Consider the following 18,394-nt stretch of genomic DNA (forward strand, 5'->3'; position numbering starts at 1 on the left):
AGTATCTTGAGACTTTTTTTCTTTAGGTGCTTTTATTATTATTATTATTTTTTTTTTAGGGCCGTACCTGTGGCATATGGAGGTTCCCAGGCTAGGGGTCAAATCGGAGCTACAGCTGCCAGCCTACCCCACAGCCACAGCAACACAGGATCTGAGCTGCATCTGCGACCTACAGCACAGCTCACAGCAACACCGAATCCCCAACCCACTGAGGGAGGGCAGGGACTGAACCTGCAACCTCATGGTTCCTAGTCAGATTCGTTAACCACTGAGCCATGATGGGAACTCCCCTTTTTTCTTTAGATGCTGTTAAAGTCCAGTCTTCAGAGAAGGTTTCCCAACGCCCCACTTTCATGTTCTCGGCTGTGCCAGGGTGTTGGAGCATGTGTTGTTTACTGGACCACTGCCTCTGAGTGTGCCTGACTAGACCATCATCTGAAGTATCAAAAAACAGTTGAGTTTCAGTGGGTAACAACTGAGTAACTGACAAGTGACAGGAATAATAAGTGGCCTGAAATTCTGATTTTTGTTGACTATTTCTACCCATAGATGATGACAGTACCACTTTTTCTTTGTGTGTAGAAAAGCAAAAGATACTACTATTTGTTTGTTATTAAAGTTTTTTTAAAATTTGGAGGACTTTGCTAAATTATTCTTTGGAGAGTTATAGAACTCTGGTCTCTCTTTTTGTTTTTTGTCTTTTTGCCATTTTTTGGGCCGCTCCCGCGGCATATGGAGGTTCCCAGGCTAGGGGTCTAATCAGAGCTGTTGCTGCCAGCCTATGCCAGAGCCACAGCCTCACAGGATCTGAGCCGTGTCTGCGACCTACACCACAGCTCACAGCCATGCCGGATCCTTAACCCACTGAGCAAGGCCAGGGATCGAACCCGCAACCTCATGGTTCCTCGTCGGATTCGTTAACCACTGAGCCATGACAGGAACTCCCTAGAACTCTGGTCTCTTAAGTGGCTTCTATGTCCTGTGTATTATGCATGTAAATACAGGGTACCTCAGGAATAAAACTGGCTTTTTTGGAGGCTATAGATGAACATAATTTTATGTTTAATACATATGAGGCAGATAAGTAGCCGCGATGAAATGTATTTTGGTGCATTCATTTGTGTTCTGTTTGCTTAAGTGCTGCTGAGTCTGACATGTGTGTCGCTCCTTACTTAACAGAATCAAAGAATCTTCAGGATGGCAACAGGTGTTTACAAGCCCTTATTTGGATTGGACCATTGAGCGAGTGGCTTTAAATGCAAAAGTGGTCGGGGGTCCACACGGAGACAAAGACAAAATGGTTGCGGTCGCCTCGGAGAGCAGCATCATCTTGTGGAGTGTCCAGGACGGAGGCAGTGGGAGCGAAATTGGTAGGGGCACCTCTGCCTGTGATGCTTTGTGCTGTTAGACACACTAGCCTGACATTTCAGAGGGGCGGCCCACCAATCCGGGTTCTTAGGTAGCTAGTGCTGCTCTCTCTTCTTTCCAGGGTAAAAGCAGGACTGGTCAGTGTGAGAGGGAAGATCCGGTGAAGGGGGGCTGCGCTCTGAGAGCTGCTTTTCCCGAACCCTGTGAAGTGGTGGCAGCTCTCTGTCCACCTGTTTCCCGCCACGGGGCCTGGCGAGGTGATAGATTTCCTGTCCTCGTCATTTGCGCTCCTAGACCGGAAATGCCCAAGCCTTCAAATCTCTGGTAGATCGCACTTCACCTTCTTAAAAAGCCATTCAGGGCTGTTAAGAGTTCTTGTTCGTATGGTTTTTGTTTCTATCTATTGATATTTACCATGTTAGAAATTAAGCCTGAATGTTCCATAAATATTTACTAATTTAAAAATAATAAGGCCATTGTTTGGTGTCTTGAACATTTTTAATGAAGAATAACTATATCTCCAAACGTTTTCATGGGAAGAATGGCAGTGGTTTACAGTTTTGTGAATCTCTTTAATGTTTTGTTGAATTCTGATACCTCTTTCTATATTCAGTCTGCTTTGTTATTTTGGTTGAACTGTGTGAAGAGAATTTGGCTTCATGCAGATGTGTGGTTGGAAAAAAACATGTTTTTATATGGTCTTTTCAGATAATTGTGGGTGGTGTTTGGTACTCTCCCCAAATTTTGAAGTCGATGAACTCCGTTTATACAGATCGTACTCCGTTAAATGAAAATCTGTCAGTGGATGCTGTACTTTGGATGGACTTTTTGTCCTTGCGTGATTTTCTGACATCACACTTTGGTCATTTTGGAAAGTCTTGATTGGGCTGGGCATTCCAGGTGTCGTTACCTTTCATCATTCAGTAGATTTTTTTGAAAAATCACATTCATTTCTGTAACCACTGATCACATCTCTGAACTTAAAATGTGTTAGGAAGTTGTAACACTCACTGTGGCGGATAAATGTTTTCCACAATTCTGGTTTGCCCTTGAAACAGTGAATTGGTGTCATTGAAATAACAGGTGTGCTTTGTTCACTTTTTAGGAAAGTCAACCAAATAGGCAGATCTGAGTTACCGTAGCTTGTCATTTGTCCATTCAGATCAACATGGTACCTGGTGGGAAGAGCCGCTGGTTTCCTCTCAGCTCCAGTGATGAGGAAGATTCTCCCTGACGTAGTCCCAGTACTTAGTCACACCGAGCATTCAGATGCGCATTGAGAATCAAAGCTTGCTGCAAAGTCTTACCCAGGTCACTTCATCCAGGACGTTCTTAAGTTAAACTAGCCTTTTTTTCTTTCCTTGAAAATGTGTGGCAGAGAAAAACTGAATCACTGCCAATGCAGGTTAGTGCCACCGCTTTGATTCGTGCTAAGATGCTTGCTGCTTTTCCCCGGCAGTGCCCTGCACCCTTAGTGCAGAGGGCAACACAGATGTTCTGGGGTAAAGCATGAGATGCGGATCTGTTCAGCCCTTGGAGTGTTTCAGCACCGTGTACGTTTGTAGCCAGATGCTCCCATAAAAGACCCTTAAGGATAGGTTGCTGCTGGTACTGGAGGAATAGAAACACACCGCCAGGTCCAGCTACCTCTGTATTCACTTGGAAGACAGACAGGCGGCTCTGCGGGCAAGATACGCTTTAGTTGGAGGACTTACTGTGCCCTTGAGAAGGGCCGAGTTGTGATCGCTTTGATGGGCTTCTCGTCTCTCGGACGTTGAGCACGGCTGTCTGTCCGGGCTGCCCTGCGGAGAGCAGGGCAGGGCTGTAACTCGCCCTCTGTGGTGAGGGTGCAGGGGCTTTTTCAGTTCAGGTTGGAAATTCTGTAACAATTTGTGCTTTTTAGGAAAGTCTTCACCATCTTTATTTAAAATATTTCTTTGAATATTTGGTCTCAGCCCACAACTGGCTTTCTAATCCTGTTCAAAAACATTCTGTAGCATGGGTGCAATAAGGCAGGTTAGCAACAGCGATAAAGTTGAGGGAATGCTGATTTTTGTTACTTAAATTTTTTATATGCAGCTTTACCCTGTTTCTTTTGAGTCATCCCAAGAGTCCTAGAACTCCACCGGGTCCCATATACCTCTGTCAGCACTGTTGGATTTAGATGGTGCAGCTTTGGATTGAACAGGCAAGTCAGGTATAAGAAAAATATATTTAAAATAAGATATTTTCAACAGTTTTAGGTAAAACTTAAAGATCTAAAAGTTTTCAGAACATTTTAAAAACTGATACTGCAAAACAGCAAAGTGTACTTATATCTTTTTTTTTTTTTTTTTCCTCCCCAGCCTTTTCAGGGCTGTGCCTGTGGCATAGGGAAGTTTTCAGGCCAGGGCTGAATCCAAGCTACAGCTGCTTGTACTTATTTCTTGTGTGTCTTTGTTAGGTACAAGGGAAGCTTGTATTTTAAAATAATTATAGCAGATATAACTGAAGACAGCTAGTAGAAACATAGTGGAAGTATTTAGGACAAGCTGAGTTAATCTTGGGAAACTTTCATAGTTACACCCCTAAGCCTACCTCCATAGAGCATTCGAGAAAATAGAAGAATACTTAGACAGATGCTCTTGTCTAAATGGTGACCTCATCGCAAGTCCTGTAGCCTCTGGGAAATCTGCACATTCTTGAGATAACAAGGGTTTGAAAATGGGCAAATAGTGCTTTGGTATTACCGTGAAATAGGCTTGGCTTCACGGCTCCGGAAGGGTTCTCAGAGACGGCAGGCACTCCCAGGCCATCCTGAGAGAGTCTGTGTTCTCGACTCTTTTCCTTCCCTCCTCTCCCAGCACCGCTGCCTCTCCACTGCTTCCGCCCAAGTTTCTAGTCTTACGCCACTTGGACTTAGGCCTGATGGGGTCTTCAGCTGCCCTCTGAATTACCCCCGTCATTCCTTGGAAATTGCTGACTGATTTCCCAATTCAAAAATTCTTGAGCTCCTCTGGGACCGCCCTCATTACTTCCCTTTTTGTCAGACTTGGATTCAAGCCTTAAATCGCTGCAGCATAGCGTCTCCGTTTTCGTGCATCTCTCCCTTGGCCTTGTCTGCCTGGAGAACCACGTCTCTGGGCACATCTGCCTTTCCCCCTGACGAGTGCACGTGGTTGGGAAAGAAACGCCTGCGCACACGAAGCCATAGTCTCAGTTCATGACCTCTGTTCAGGTGAGCCTGCACACGCTGTGCGTCAGTGCTGCTGCAGCGTCCTTGTCGGCTCTGCCACACCTGAACGACTGTTTCCTCCTTTTTTCTTGTTCCTTAAACTTCTAACACCCTTCCGTCATTTTCATGGAGAGGAGAGGCTTCCTAAGTTCCCCCCATCCCATCTGCCTGTCGCTGTGTGTTTCTGCTCACATCATCTGTAGTCACACTTGTAATTCTGATTAAATTGGCTCTGCTCTTATCTCAGGCCAGCTCCTTGTCTCCAGCTGTCTTATTTTTACCTACTATTTTAGAGACACTGCTCTAGTAATTATTCCCATCTCTTGCATCATAAAGCTGCCCGCTCTGTTGAATCATTTCAGGCATCATATAGCCATGCTTTAATTCTGCCTTAAAATCAACAAACACTACCCAAAGTTCTCTTCCAGTTTTTGCTTCATCTTTCTCTTCTTCTTCTTTTTTTTTTTTTTTTTTTTTTTGCCATTTCTTCTGCCGCTCCCGTGGCATATGGAGGTTCCCAGGCTAGGGGTCTAATCGGAGCTGTAGCCACCGGCCTACGCCAGAGCCACAGCAACGCAGGGTCCGAGCCGCATCTGCGACCTACACCACAGCTCACGGCAACAACGCCGGATCATTAACCCACCGAGCAAGGGCAGGGACCGAACCCGCAACCTCATGGCTCCTAGTCGGATTCGTTAACCACTGCGCCACGACGGGAACTCCTCTCGCTTCTTCTTGAGGCAAGAGGAGTAGTTCATCTGATGATGTTTCAATGTCATCCTCACTTGAAGTTCTGTAATCATTCTTTTGCCCTCAGCTTCGCCATAAAATTCTTGGTGGTGGTACCCGTGACCTGCTGAGTCATAGCATCAGTTCATGGTCTTCACCTGATGAGAGCTGCCATTCGACAGCATTTGCTGTGGTCGGTTCTCCTGTGCATTTGAAGACCCTTCCTCTGGCTTCTAGGACACCTTATTTTCTTGATTTTTATCCCACCTCCTTCTTCCTTCTCAGTTCCTTTTGGTAGTTCTTGCTTATTTGCCTAATTTCAAAAGACTGGCATGCCTAGGGCTCCACCCTTGAACTTGTCTTGTTCATCTGTATCTGTGTTCAGTCCCCAGGACCACTCCCAGGGTCAGTGATTGGTTGGGAGGACTCGGCACATAGAGGTACTTAGAGCTGCAATTTAATCGTGAGAGCCTGCAAAGCAATTTGACAGAAGACACGTGGGGTGAAGGTCAGTGGAACCCAGATACAAGCTTTCGCAAGTTCTCTTTCCATGGTATCTCATAGGACGTCCTTTATTCCTCCAGCAATGAATTGTGACAGACGTGGGAGCTACTCACCAGGGCAGCTCACTAGAGATTTGGTGCCCACGGTTGTTACGAGAGGCTGGTCACGTAAGGACCCTCTGCTTAGCCGGTGCCAGAGTCCAGGTTCCCCGAAGGAAAGCGGATGTTGGCATCACCCCCGTTGTTGGCACAAGCAGTTTAGACTTTTTGTCAGCATAGATTCACTTTGTCTAGAATTCCGTATGAGTGGAATGATGTGTGTTCTTTTGTCTCTTCTGACTTCTTTCATCGTAATGCTTTTGTTGAGATTCAGCCCGTTGTTGAGTGTGTCAGTGGTTCATCCGTTTGTGTTGCTGAGTGGTCCATTGACTTAATATTTCAGAATTTATCCATTTGTCTGTTGAGGGACATTTGGTTTATTTCCAGTCTGGAGAGATGATGAGTGGAGTTACTGTGAACACTTAAGTAGAAATCGTTCTATGGACATGTATTCTTTAAGGAAATATCTAGGAGTAGAGTTTCTGAGACACAGAAAAGTGTCTGCTTGATGTTACGAGAAACTATTGCACTATCTTCCAAAGTGGTTATTACCATTTTACATTTCTGCCAGCAACATCCCTACCAGTGCTTTTTTTATCCTCCGTCTTAATTTGAGCCGTTCTACTGGATGTGCAGAGATTTTTTTTGGGGGGGGGGGGTCTTTTGTCTTTTTAGGACTGCACCTGTGGCATATGGAGGTTCCCAGGCTAGGGATCTTATCGGAGCTACAGGTGCTGGCCTACGCCACAGCCACAGCAACGCCAGATCCAAGCCGCGTCTGCGACCTACACCATAGTTCATGGCAACGCCGGATCCTTAACCCACTGAGTGAGGCCAGGGATCGAACCTATAATGTCATGGTTCCTAGTTGGATTTGTTTCTGCTTGGCCACAACGGGAACTCCTTTAATGTTAGTTTTCATTGCATTTCCCTAATGACTTAGGAAGTTATCTTTTCTTGAGCCTAGTGACCATTTGTATTTTTTTTTTTTTTTAAACATCATCACCTTCTTTTTATGAGTTTGTCCTCCTGTTACTGCTTTGGTAGGTCTGTACCTGGATTAGACTGGTGGATTACACTAGGGATCATGGTGCCCCCCAGGAAATGTGTGGGAATGTCTGGACACACTGCGGCTGACAACTGAGGGAGACTCTTCTCTCCCCCACCCACCCCCTCACCTCCTTTCCTCTCCCTGCTGTCGCTTCCTCATTCTCCCCTCTGTTCCACTTTTTGAGACTTTTGGTCCTGTTAGGCCACTTGATATTAGCCTAAGTTTAGATCAGTATCTGCCATTTTGCTGCAGTATTCAGTCTGCAGGTAAGCCCATCTGGTGCGTTATTTTATTTGAGATGTTGGACTTTTCAGTTCTAAGATTGCCTTTTTGATTCTACTTTAGTGTATTTCTCTGTTGAAATTTCTTTTGTCTTTCTTTAAGGGTCACACCCATGGCATATGGAGGTTTCTGGGCTAGGGGTCTAATCGGAGTTGTAGCTGCTGGCTTCTACCACAGCCACAGCAACTCCGGATCCGAGCCTCATCTGCAACCTACACCAGGGGACAACACGGGATCCTTAACCCACTGAGTGAGGCCAGGGATAGAACCTGCGTCCTCATAGATATTAGTCAGATTCATTTGCACTGAGCCATAATGGGAAGTCCCTTCTGCTGAAATTTCTTGTCTGTTTACTCATTATGTCCTATTTTTATTTTTTTAATTATATTTACTTTTTTCGGATTTTCCAGGGAGAATTTTATTGATGATAGTTTATTTCCCTTCCAAAAAAGCAACTGAAACAAAAAGTAAACAATCTCAAATTGTATTGTCTTCATAATAGAAGTATGAAGCGCAGAACTGGATCGCTTGGCCCTTTCTCTTTTTATCTCCTCCCAGCTCAAAAGGCGTGCATCTCTTAATCGCCAGCATTCTCTTAGATCTGCAGTTGGGGTCAGCGCATTCCAGCCTTCTTTGTAGTTTTAGCCTTTTTCCGGAAAATCGGCCTAGTCTGCCCACCATAGCCACTCTGCTTTCCCTGGGCACCCAGCGCATCCTTGCCCTTCTTGTCTTGTGTCACTTTGTTGGGCTGGTGCCTGCGCATTTCTTACAGAAAGTCCAGTGGGTTTTAGGAACATTCGCTGTGTTTGTGAGAGAGCTGTCAGCGCGGAAAAGCTATGTCCTAGTTTTAAATTAAATCCAACACATTCCTTATAGATGTTGTAGTTCCCGGGGGCTCATTGCAGCCTCTGCCTCATCTCATTTATTTGGAGTACATCCCTGCATCTTCACATGCCTAGGCAGTTGTGATTGTGTGTCGGGCATGTGTGTGATGCATCATGTCAGGAGTGTGGCTTAGCAGTGTCATCTTCTTTTAAAAAGATGAGACTTTTGTTCCGGCAGGCAGTTCCATTATCAAAGGAATGTTATCCTGCTAGGCTTGTTTTTTTGCTGTGTTAAGGACAGGTGGCCTCTCTAAGGTTTATTTTTTACTGGAGGGCGTGGCTCCTACTCAGGGGTGTCCCAAGTGCTGCTGTCTTGGAGTCCGAATGCCCGGAGGGCTCGTCCCTCTGCCTGAGCTGCAACTGTTGAATCCACCCCCCTACACCTTGCTCTCTCCACGCAGCTCCCAGGCCTCCGGGAGCCTCGCTCCTGCTCTCCTTGGGGAGTCTCCCCGGCACAGGTGCAGCTGACCAGAGCTGTGGCCCTGGAGCCCCCCGTGCCCACGCTGTGCGCCCTCCCCCCTGCCCTGGTGCCTTTCCCGTCCTCCTAAACTGTGTTCCTGAGTCCTCCCGCCGCTACTCTGCTTTCAGCCTCCTCAGTTGAGAGAGACCGTCCCTCGGTTTTCACTTGGGTTTTACCTCCCCTGGAAAAACGTGGCTTTTTCTCTCGCAGCAGGGCTGACACAGAACGCCGCCTGCTTGACTGTGGGGCTTGTTTTGGGTATTTACCACCTTTCAGGTCTTCTGCTGCCTCTCGTCCAGGGCCTAAACAGTTCCCTTGTGGACCGTGGCCAGTTTTTTATTACTGTCGTTTACAGTGAGGAATAGTCCAATGCCATTCATTCCATCATGTCTGGCAGGGAAATTCCTCCCTAACAACTTTAGGAGAAAAACTTCAAAATTTTTGAAATTATGGTATACTGGTAATTATACAAAAAAGAAATCAGTTGTCATTTGTTTTGTTCTTTTTTTTTTTTTGTCTTTTTAGGGCCACACCCTCGGCATATGGAGGTTCCCAGGCTAGGGGTCTAATCAGAGCTACAGCTGCCAGCCTACGCCACAGCTCACGGCGATGCCGGATCCTTAACCCACTGAGCAAGGCCAGGGATCGAACCCGCAACCTCATGGTTCCTGGTCGGATTCCTCCTGCTGTGCCACCATGGGAGCTCTGTCATTGGTTTTTTCAAATTGCCACCTGTAGCATAACCAACTAGTGAAGGAGATTTTGTGCCTTGCTTTTTTTTCCAAGGCTACCATGGTAGGTAGCTGTGTTACAATCTAGTACACAGTAATTTGTTCACGCCCTTTAAAAGAAATCATTTAGTGTCACAAATCTTCTTCAGAACTGGACAGGAGCAGCCAAAGAAGATGGTCGGGGCCAGTGTATCCATGCCAGGGCCCCTCGAGGGTGCCCTCCCTTACTCGCGACTTAGGTGAGGCAGTGCTGCTGGGTTGCTGCCGCCCCCCGGGGGAGCCCTGCTTTCCCAGGAGGGGCCTTTACGACAGGAGGAGCTTGTGTTATTTATACTGTTGTCTCCCTTGTGGATCATGGTCAGAATTGTTGAGTCTGAGCAGGGGTGACGCTTTAAATTTCTTGAGATGATTCATTCTTCCTTGATGTCCCAGAATCTCATTCTTCTCTCAGTAGTGAGTTAGCTGATGTGTTTTTGTTGGCTTAGCTGTTTTTATTTCTGCCTTTCCCATAGCTCAGAGTGCTGCATATAGTTATCCTAACGCGTTCTGGAAAATTGTCCAACATCAAAATTAAAGTGTGAGTACATGAGAATCCCTCAGCTTGCATGTGAAATGATGACTGCCTTGAAGTGCCCAGTTTCTTGTTCATCCAGTTCTAATCAGAGAGCTTAGCTTGTGTGTGTGTGTGTCATGTTTTACTTTGCTCTGTTGACAGAGACTTTTTTCCGTTGACAAGTTGGGCTGAGATGGTGTATTCGTGTGTATAAATATGTACTGATATGTATATAAAGGTTAAAATGTATATATGGAAAATATTCCTAACAGTTTTCCGGGTTCATTTGTTTACTGTTCATTTTTGTCCAGTGTATGTCATTTTTCTTCTGGCTAGATGGCTGGCTTTTTAAGATTGGTTAAGAATTTTCAAGGTACTTTTCATTGCCACTGGTCTGGTCTTGTATGTGGTGCAGTTCTGAACAGAAAGAAACATTTCCTCGCTGGTGTAAGATTCAAAAGAAGTCAGTTATCCTTTCTGGCTTCTGTTTCAGTTGCATTTAAATGGTTTGTTTCTTCTCATGGGTTCTTCAAAGCCTTGTGAATCCCTTTTTCTCAGCTAATGCTGAAAAAAATCGTTTTATGTTGTCACATATTAGGTGCTTAAAAAAAAAAACCCTGATACCTGAAACAGCTAAAGATCCACGTAAAACAATATTTTATAGTGAGACTTATTTTCTAGCGTAGTTAGGTAAAAAGATACTTCTCATAAGGTGATTTTCAAATGATTCAGATGATGGTAATAATTCAAATATCATTTGAATGTCAAAACTGGATTATAACATTGTTAAGGTGAAAGTGAGCCTGAGACATTTAGCTTGGGTCCTCTTTTATAGATCAGGTAAGTAAACCCAAAAGGTGGCAAAGAAGGGTGCTCTCAGAGCCAGGATTTGAACCCCAAACCTCCCGAGCGCTGGTGGTGCAGCACGCTGCTAGAGAGAGCTGTGCTGGCCGTGGGCGCCAAACCAAGGGAGCCGAGACGCTCTTGGCTTTTCTGCTAGTAGGGGGTATCCTCCTAAGGGCCCTGCCTGCACCTCCTTCCCGTTTCTCAGATACCCCGACCTTACCCATTCCCCATCCTCCACCTGATGAACTCCTGGTCATCTTTCTAAAAACCCAACTCAGAGGGCCTCTTTTCTAAGAACTATTCTCAAACCCCTTTTCCTATTCCCTTTTCCTGCCCGGGATGTTGTTATAGCCCAGGCAGCTCTCTGTTACAGTTGCATTATGTTACAATTGCTTCTTTGTGGTTTTTTTCTCTTTCAAAATCATTAAGTTCCTGGTAATATCCTGTCTTATGGTTTTTAATCCCCGGTCCTAGTATAGAGTCTTTGGAGTGAATTAAATTGAGTTGTGCAGTGTTGAGAAACAAGAGGTTTAAAATAAGCTCTGAGTTAACTCCAAATGTTTGTTTGGAGTACAGCTTGACTTCTTGCTGTTTTGGTTGTTGTTCGTATTTTCTTTTTTTCTCATTTCCAAATTTCTGTACGCACTCTGCACAGTTCAGGTTGCCAAGTCTGTCTTCAGATAAGTGACTCTCAGATACTGGGTCCGTGAGCAGGCTGAAGCTAGAGGGCCTCTAGGTTTTATAGACATGCAGTGGGTTTCCTCGTTTGGTGGGGCTGACATGAATCCCAGGATCCTTTCTGTTACATTTTGTTCACTTTAAATCTACTTAGTTGTTTCGATGATCTCCTAGGCTTGGGAGCCGCAGCTCCAGGTAACAAGCTCTTCTCTCAGTGTGGGGTTACTCGGGCAGACTTTCACCGGCTCCTTAAGAGCTTACAAGTTTCTTTTCTCCTGTTTTTTATTAGCTTTTTAGGGCCACACCTGTGGCATGTGAAAGTTCCCAGGCTGGGGGTGGAGTCAGAGCTATAGGTGCCGGCCTACACCACAGCTCACGGCAATGCCAGGTCCTCAGTCCACTGAGCAAGGCCAGGGATCGAACCCGAGTCCTCATGGATACTCGTCAGATGAGGTACAACGGGAACTCCCACAAGTTTCTTGCTTCTGGTTCCCAACGTTCCTAACGTGTCTGGCACATCATTGGTGGTAATGAGATCGGTACCGTTAAGATGCTTTTAATCTGGGTTTTGATGACGTCTGCCGATGGTGACTGGTTAACCTCTGTTTTTTATCATCCTTTAAGGAGTGTTCAGCCTGGGTGTTCCTGTAGACGCTCTCTTCTTCATTGGGAACCAGTTGGTGGCCACGAGTCACACGGGGAAAGTGGGGGTGTGGAATGCTGTCACTCAGCACTGGCAGGTCAGTGTCAACCAACGCACATGACGCAAGGAACATCATTCCTGAAGCTCATGCTGACTGTGCATCGTGTGTGTGTGTGTGTGTGTGTGTGTGTGTGTAAGTGGTCCTGCTGCAGTTCTGACTGTACAGACTACTGAATATATTTAATGGTAAACTTGCTCTGGACACCAATGTGACTTAATTTCAAGAATTTTAAGTTACTTTGGAAAATGCGTGCGTGTTTAAAAACCTGTGGGTTGATGTGTGTTTATTTCCTTGAAATGTTTTAAGTTTCATGCCTTGTGGATAGTAGCACAAGCAACCTTCCTCTCCCGTGGGGAAGCCCAGTGGGTGTGGAAGTCCCCAGCCGTTCAGAGGCGACAGCCAGCTAAGTGCTCTCCAGCCCTGGAGAGGAACGTGGCTGATTCCTGATTCTGGAGGAGCGGGGGCAGAGGAAAGGACTTTAAGCAGTGACTGATGCGTCCGTGTTTGAGAACGCCTGCTGGGGTGCTGATAGGCAGAGCGGACTGGCGACAGGGAGCTGCCCCAGCAAGACGAGCAGAGGTGCCACTAAACCTTCGTGAGTCTCGCTGAAGTGACAGGATTGGTATCTGATGAGATGTGGACATTTAAAGGAGAGGTGGATTTCTGGTTTTGGTGGTTGAGTAGCTTCATATTGTATTTTATTTTAATTTTACGGCTGCACCCACAATGTATGGAAGTTTGCAGGCCAGGAATCAGACCCATCCCTCTGAAGCGACCCAAACCGCTGCACTCAGGTTCTTAACCCACTGCGCCACAGTGGGAACTCCATGGTAGTATTTTATGTCGATGGGGAGCAGGGAGAGAGGCCTGTGTGCTGGTAAAGAGTGTGAGGAGTAATGAAATCGGTTTATTTGCCGATTCCTGTGGGCGTCCAAATACAGGTGCACAGTGTGTAGTTGGGAGAACCCCTTTGGAATTTAGGAAAGGAGAAAGGGCTAGAAAAAGTATTGGGAAACCATAACACTTCTGTGCTCATTGGAAAGGCCAAACGGATGAGATTTTCTGTTGAGAGGAGTTCTATGGAGAAAGAAAAGCCAAAATTCAAATCCTGGGGATTGTTAGCTTCAACAGGAACCAGATAGGAAACCAGGAGCCAAAGGTGCAATTGAGAGGTGACATTTGCAAATATAAGTTAATTAGGTTTTGATGCGGGGAGGGCAGTTGGAGGAACTAAAGAATGAAAAGATTAGAGATAGCAAATCCAGAGTTATCATTCAAGACGTTTGGGGGGGGGGAGGAAAGCCAAGAAAGTGATAGTGTAAGATCCAGCTAGGTGGAGGAAAGACCGTTGAGGGCTTTGTTTTATTTTTTCTTTAGGATGAGAGAAGCTTGAGCCTGCTTGTGGGTCAGAATGGAGATGGTTGCTAGTCCCATAGCCGTTGGGAGTCTGTGAGACGCAGAACGCAGCTGAGGGGGGGACCCAGCAGCGGGGAGAGACTGTGGCAGGGAGTCAGGAAGAAGGTACCGGGGAAAAGGACGCTGGGAGTCTGTCCAAGGATGGCCGAGACTGTGAGTGTCTCTAACGGACCTGAGTGGTGCAGTTATTAGGTGAGTTTCCTCTGTAATCCTCAGTCCTGGGAACGGGGAGCGAGAGACAGGAAAACAGTGCTGGCCCGATTCAGGATTGGAGGTGTGATGAGATGGCGCTGACACAAAACGGGATGAGAAGACAGAAAGTGGCAAAGCAGTTGAAATCGTAAGATCCCAGAAGTGAAGGAGCGCCAGGCAAGCGGAGGACGATGCCGGGATGTTGAGGGACCAGAGGGACCTAAAAGCCAGTTGAAGACGCAGAATGCGTGGGGCTCATCAGAAAGCCAGGAAGTGGGATGCAGCCGTTTAAATCACATGCTGAGCTGACGGGGAAGATGAAGGTGGTTGAAATGGGGCTGAGAGAACTGTGAGGGTCCCCAGTGTGGGCATTCAGGTGCCAGGATGGTGTAGAGAAGGGGACGGAAAGCAGTGTGAGGCAGGCGCCCCCCGCCCTCAGCGAAGGTCGTGGGTTGACGGGGAAGCTCCAGCCTGGGCAGAGAGAGGGTGACCGGACGTCATGATTGAGTTGAGCCTGTGGGACTTTCCTGAGGTCTTATGGCCCTGAGATGCCGGGGAAATGATGAGAGAGTGATTGACTTCCAAATGGAAGAGATTGCAATCAAGGAAAATTAAGTTGTTTTTTTTTTTGGGCCCTGCCCACAGAAGTTCCTGGGCCAGGGATCAGACCCAAGCCACAGCAGTGACAATGCTGGATCCCCAACCTAATATGCTACTAGGGAAATCCAAGTTTCATTTTAAATAAAGACATAGAAGTCATGTTTATAGAAGAAAGATACGGGCTAAGAGTGGACCTTCCATAGAGGCACAGAAGAGGCGCTATTATAAAGGTTGTCACCGTGAAGATGATGGATCAGGGGATGTGGGAGAGGACTGATCTAGGTTGATCTAAAGTTTAGGTGGAGGGAGGTTGACTAGAGGGGTTCTTCAGCCAGTGATGTTTCTATAAACAGGAATGTGGACTTTAATGATTTAGGGAAGGTCCGCTCTCAGGAGGGTTACTTGGCTAATTATGGCAACCTGAGCTTTGAGTGGCTCAGAGAAGCTGTGCTATCTGTGCCTTAAAACTCCTACGGTTAAAAAAAAAAAAAAAGAGTTCCTGTCATGGTGCAGTGGTTAACGAATCCAGCTAGGAACCATGAGGTTGCGGGTTCGATCCCTGGCCTTGCTCAGTGGGTTAAGGATTCGGCGTTACCGTGAGCTGCGGTGTAGGTCGCAGACGCGGCTGGGATCCTGTGTTGCTGTGGTTGTGGTGTAGGCCAGTGGCTACAGCTCCGATTAGACCCCTAGCCTGGGAACCTGCATATGCCATGGGAGCGGCCCTAGAAAAGGCAAAAAGACAAAAAAAAAAACAAACAAAAACTCCTCCGGTACATCTAGGTTCCTAAAGGAACATGCTTCCTCATGACTTTTTTTGGGTTTTTACTAATGTTGTCACAACAGCATATAGAAGTTTTCATATTTTTGAGATTCTGAAAATTGCTAGCATCCTCAAACTGGATACTTCTCCTTAAGTTTTTAGTCCCTTATATATATAGCCTGTTGCTTCTTGTTTGGTATATGCATGAATTGAAAGCCATCTCTGACAAAGTAGGTTTGCTGTTACGTTGCAGGGAGACCCGGGGAAAGTTGAGCATTCATGCAGCAAACAAGCCTTAGAACCCAGAGAGATGATTACACTTTTTTGTGGTGCAGTGCAGAGCTGGAATGTAGTGGAATCTCAGTGTCCGATCTCCACATCTCAGCTGGCAGCTCTGACCTGAGGCCGACTCCTGCGACTGCCGTGGCCTTGGACGAGCAGGCTCTGCTCCAGCCTTTAGCAGCCGTTCTGCCCGCACAGAGGACAGCCCGTGTAGGTCTTTTACCCTGGTTGTATGATCAAGATGGACTGGGAGTATTTGAGTCAGACAAACAAGCCTGAGAGTGAGAGAGCAAGAGGTTTTAGGCCTAAAAGTCATTGTGATATTTTTCAGGTTGTAGCAGTTTCTTATTAGGACAGCTTCAATAAAATGCTGATGAAAATTTTATGAGAGTCTTGTATCTGATGTGGGTGAGAAAAAAACAATTATCTTTTGAAAGAAGTGTTTCAGTTTTTTCTTCTGTTTTAAAATTCCTCCTTGTTAGATTTAAGAAGATGAGTAGTAAAGAATTTATTTCAAGTAGGTAGCCTAGGCTGAGTTTTGTGGTAGAGTCGTAACATTAGGCACTGTTTCCCAAATTGAGCTTAAATTTAGACGTGTATTGACAACATAGATTATACATGTTTCATTCTCATATCAAAACAGAGACAGTTTTGGAAGTGCATCCTGGAACGTCAGTATGTACTCCGATTCCTAAAGCATCAGAGAACCGAGTCTGTGTTCATTCTGAAAGACGAGTGACCTTCAGCCAGAGTCACTGTTTGAGTCACAGCCTCGCCTCTAAATGTATGGTGGAGGACGAGCTGGAGGCAGAAACACTGGCTCTGGGGACAAGGAGTCAGAGTGAGTTTCTGTGGTGTCATGGGCTCTTCGGGACAAGAATTCTGGAGGCTTAGTTGATTTAGCCTCTCTGTTGTAGTCTGAGGCACCCGTGGCACTAATGGCACAGGTGTGGTGTGGTGGGGCTTGCTTTTTTGTTTTTTGTTTTCATTATAGGCTTATGAATCCCTAGGAACAAGGATAGAGTTGCCACTGGCATTGTAGGCTCAGGATTCATTGGAGAGAAGACCCACTTATAGGGGGCTGTTTTGTACCGACCGCTACCCTGCGTATATTGATTGTGTTTGCGTACTTAGGATTTGCAGTAGCATAGCTAAGTCAGTTGACACAAGCCCCTCTCTAATATTGGCATCTAGAAATACCGGATAAAAATATTGAAACAGCGTATGTTGTATCTATATCAAGTGTTGAATTCTATTTGTTTATTTATACATATTTGCACACCACATATCAAAGTGAAAGTCTCTGGGGCCTGGGCTTTTACCTAGAAGGGGAGGTGTGGCTTCATGGGTCAGTGGAAATCCAGTCTCCTGCAAAAATCTGAAGCTTTAAAGATCTGCCTCCGTCCCTGAGAAGAAGACTGGACAGATTCTGCTCCATAATTTTAGGCCAAGAAATGAGAACTATCAGTGAGAAATTGAGACCAAAATAGTCAAATCAGGAGTGTAGATACTTGACAGCACAAAGGCCAGCCTTTGTGGTGTGGGAAGTCCAGGTTGAGGAGTTAAGATACAAGGCTGATCTAGGGCCATTTACATTTCTAGACGTAGACATGAAACCAGACTTTTACAGGACTCTGCAGAAGGATAGTGTCTATTGAAGGTGAACCTATAACCTCCCCGAATTTGTAAACCAGCCATGAAAGCACCTGAGGGGAAGTCATCAAGGGTAAGCGGTGCTAGTATTTGCTCCCCAAACTGAAAATAATTGAGTAATTAGATGGCTACTATAGAATAAATTTCTAAACAGATAGAAGGACTAGACTGCAATGAAGAAATAGGGCCAGTCAGAAAGACAACAGAATGAAATAGTAGAAATTTGAAGGTCATTGAAAATGAAAAACAAACTCATTCGTGGGTTAAATAGAAGCACAACTAAAACGACAGTGAGTTGACAGACACATCTGAGAAAATCATTCACCATGGAGCAGAAAGCGTGAGGTAGAAAATAGGAAAAAAGAGAAAATGGGAAAATCATTTTCAGAAAGGAACAGAGGAGTAAGGGCAGGTGAGAAAAGATAGTTGCTGACAATTTTGGAGAATTGAAGAAAGACCTGACTGTTGATTAAATAAATACATCAAGGCTAAATCACATCCAGTCCATACTTAAACGCATTTGTGACGTCGCAGAAGGTAAGTATCATAAAGGTATGGACGGGTGATGGCGGTAACTGGTTGGACTTAAAACAGACTCTGCATCCCCAGCAGAAGGCAGACCCTTCTCACCCTAGGGCTTTACATCCGGTAAAGTACCGTCAGCACATGAATGAGGGCCGACCTCAGGTAATACCGAGTTTGTCACTTACAACCCTTATAAAGAAGTCCCCTTTGATGGGAAGTCTGTTTATACTCAGGAGGGAGTGGGAAACAGTAAATCTTACTAGCAGAGAAATGCATAGCTAGGTCGGTGAATCTAAGGAAGTATGAAGGAAGTAATGGAAGAAGGTTAAAACATTAACAAGATAGTGACTATCCGGTAGAGATTGTGGGGCCTGTACTGCTGGGGAAGATAGATGGATTACTTTCAAAATACAGGCCCTTGAAGAGTTCAGGTAGAAATTAACGGTATTCCCTGCGCCGTACCTCAGGAGAGAGCATCCCTCTCCACCTTAGGGCTGTGGCCACCCTGACTGAGCGTGTGTGCCCATCTGCGTGGTTTCTCACCTTCTCCTCTTGACGTTGCTGGTCAGGAAGAGGAGGCTGCCAGGCAGCCAGCTCCTGGCTCCAGTTGAGAACTTAGCAGCACTGACTCCTGTAACCTAACGTATCACCCACCCTCTGCGTGTTCTCTTCTCCTTGTGCTGAGGGGGGAACGCGAGGAGAAAAGCAGGACGTGCTCAGGGGTTGCTGGAAAAGGGGCAGGAAGGTGTTCGTCCTGGAGCCCACCCTCCCAGAGGACAAGAGGGCAGATGTGCCCGGGAGCCTTGGCTGCTGCCACCCTGCCCCTGAAAAATGCCTTCTGGGGAGAGGAACCCCGTGGCTTTC

General features: G+C 46.0%; 1 protein-coding gene and 1 pseudogene across 6 annotated transcripts in view; one reads left to right on the forward strand and one right to left on the reverse strand.

The window, feature by feature from the left end:
- The window catches only part of KCTD3 (potassium channel tetramerization domain containing 3), a 70,264-nt gene that overhangs the window by 21,631 nt on the left and 30,239 nt on the right, over positions 1-18,394 (forward strand). For all 6 annotated transcript variants that reach the window (XR_007131153.1, XM_047754579.1, XM_047754580.1 and 3 more), the window contains exons 9-10: positions 1,180-1,370; positions 12,023-12,138. Coding sequence is in view for 5 of the 6 variants with exons in the window: in XM_047754579.1 (XP_047610535.1) it covers positions 1,180-1,370; positions 12,023-12,138 (307 nt within the window). In the remaining variant the exon portion in view is untranslated. The remainder of the gene's footprint in view (positions 1-1,179; positions 1,371-12,022; positions 12,139-18,394) is intronic.
- On the reverse strand, positions 7,695-10,944 carry LOC125112926 (60S ribosomal protein L36a-like; annotated as a pseudogene).

The sequence above is a fragment of the Phacochoerus africanus genome, chromosome 12, assembly GCF_016906955.1.
Source record: "Phacochoerus africanus isolate WHEZ1 chromosome 12, ROS_Pafr_v1, whole genome shotgun sequence".
Classification (NCBI taxonomy): domain Eukaryota; kingdom Metazoa; phylum Chordata; class Mammalia; order Artiodactyla; family Suidae; genus Phacochoerus; species Phacochoerus africanus.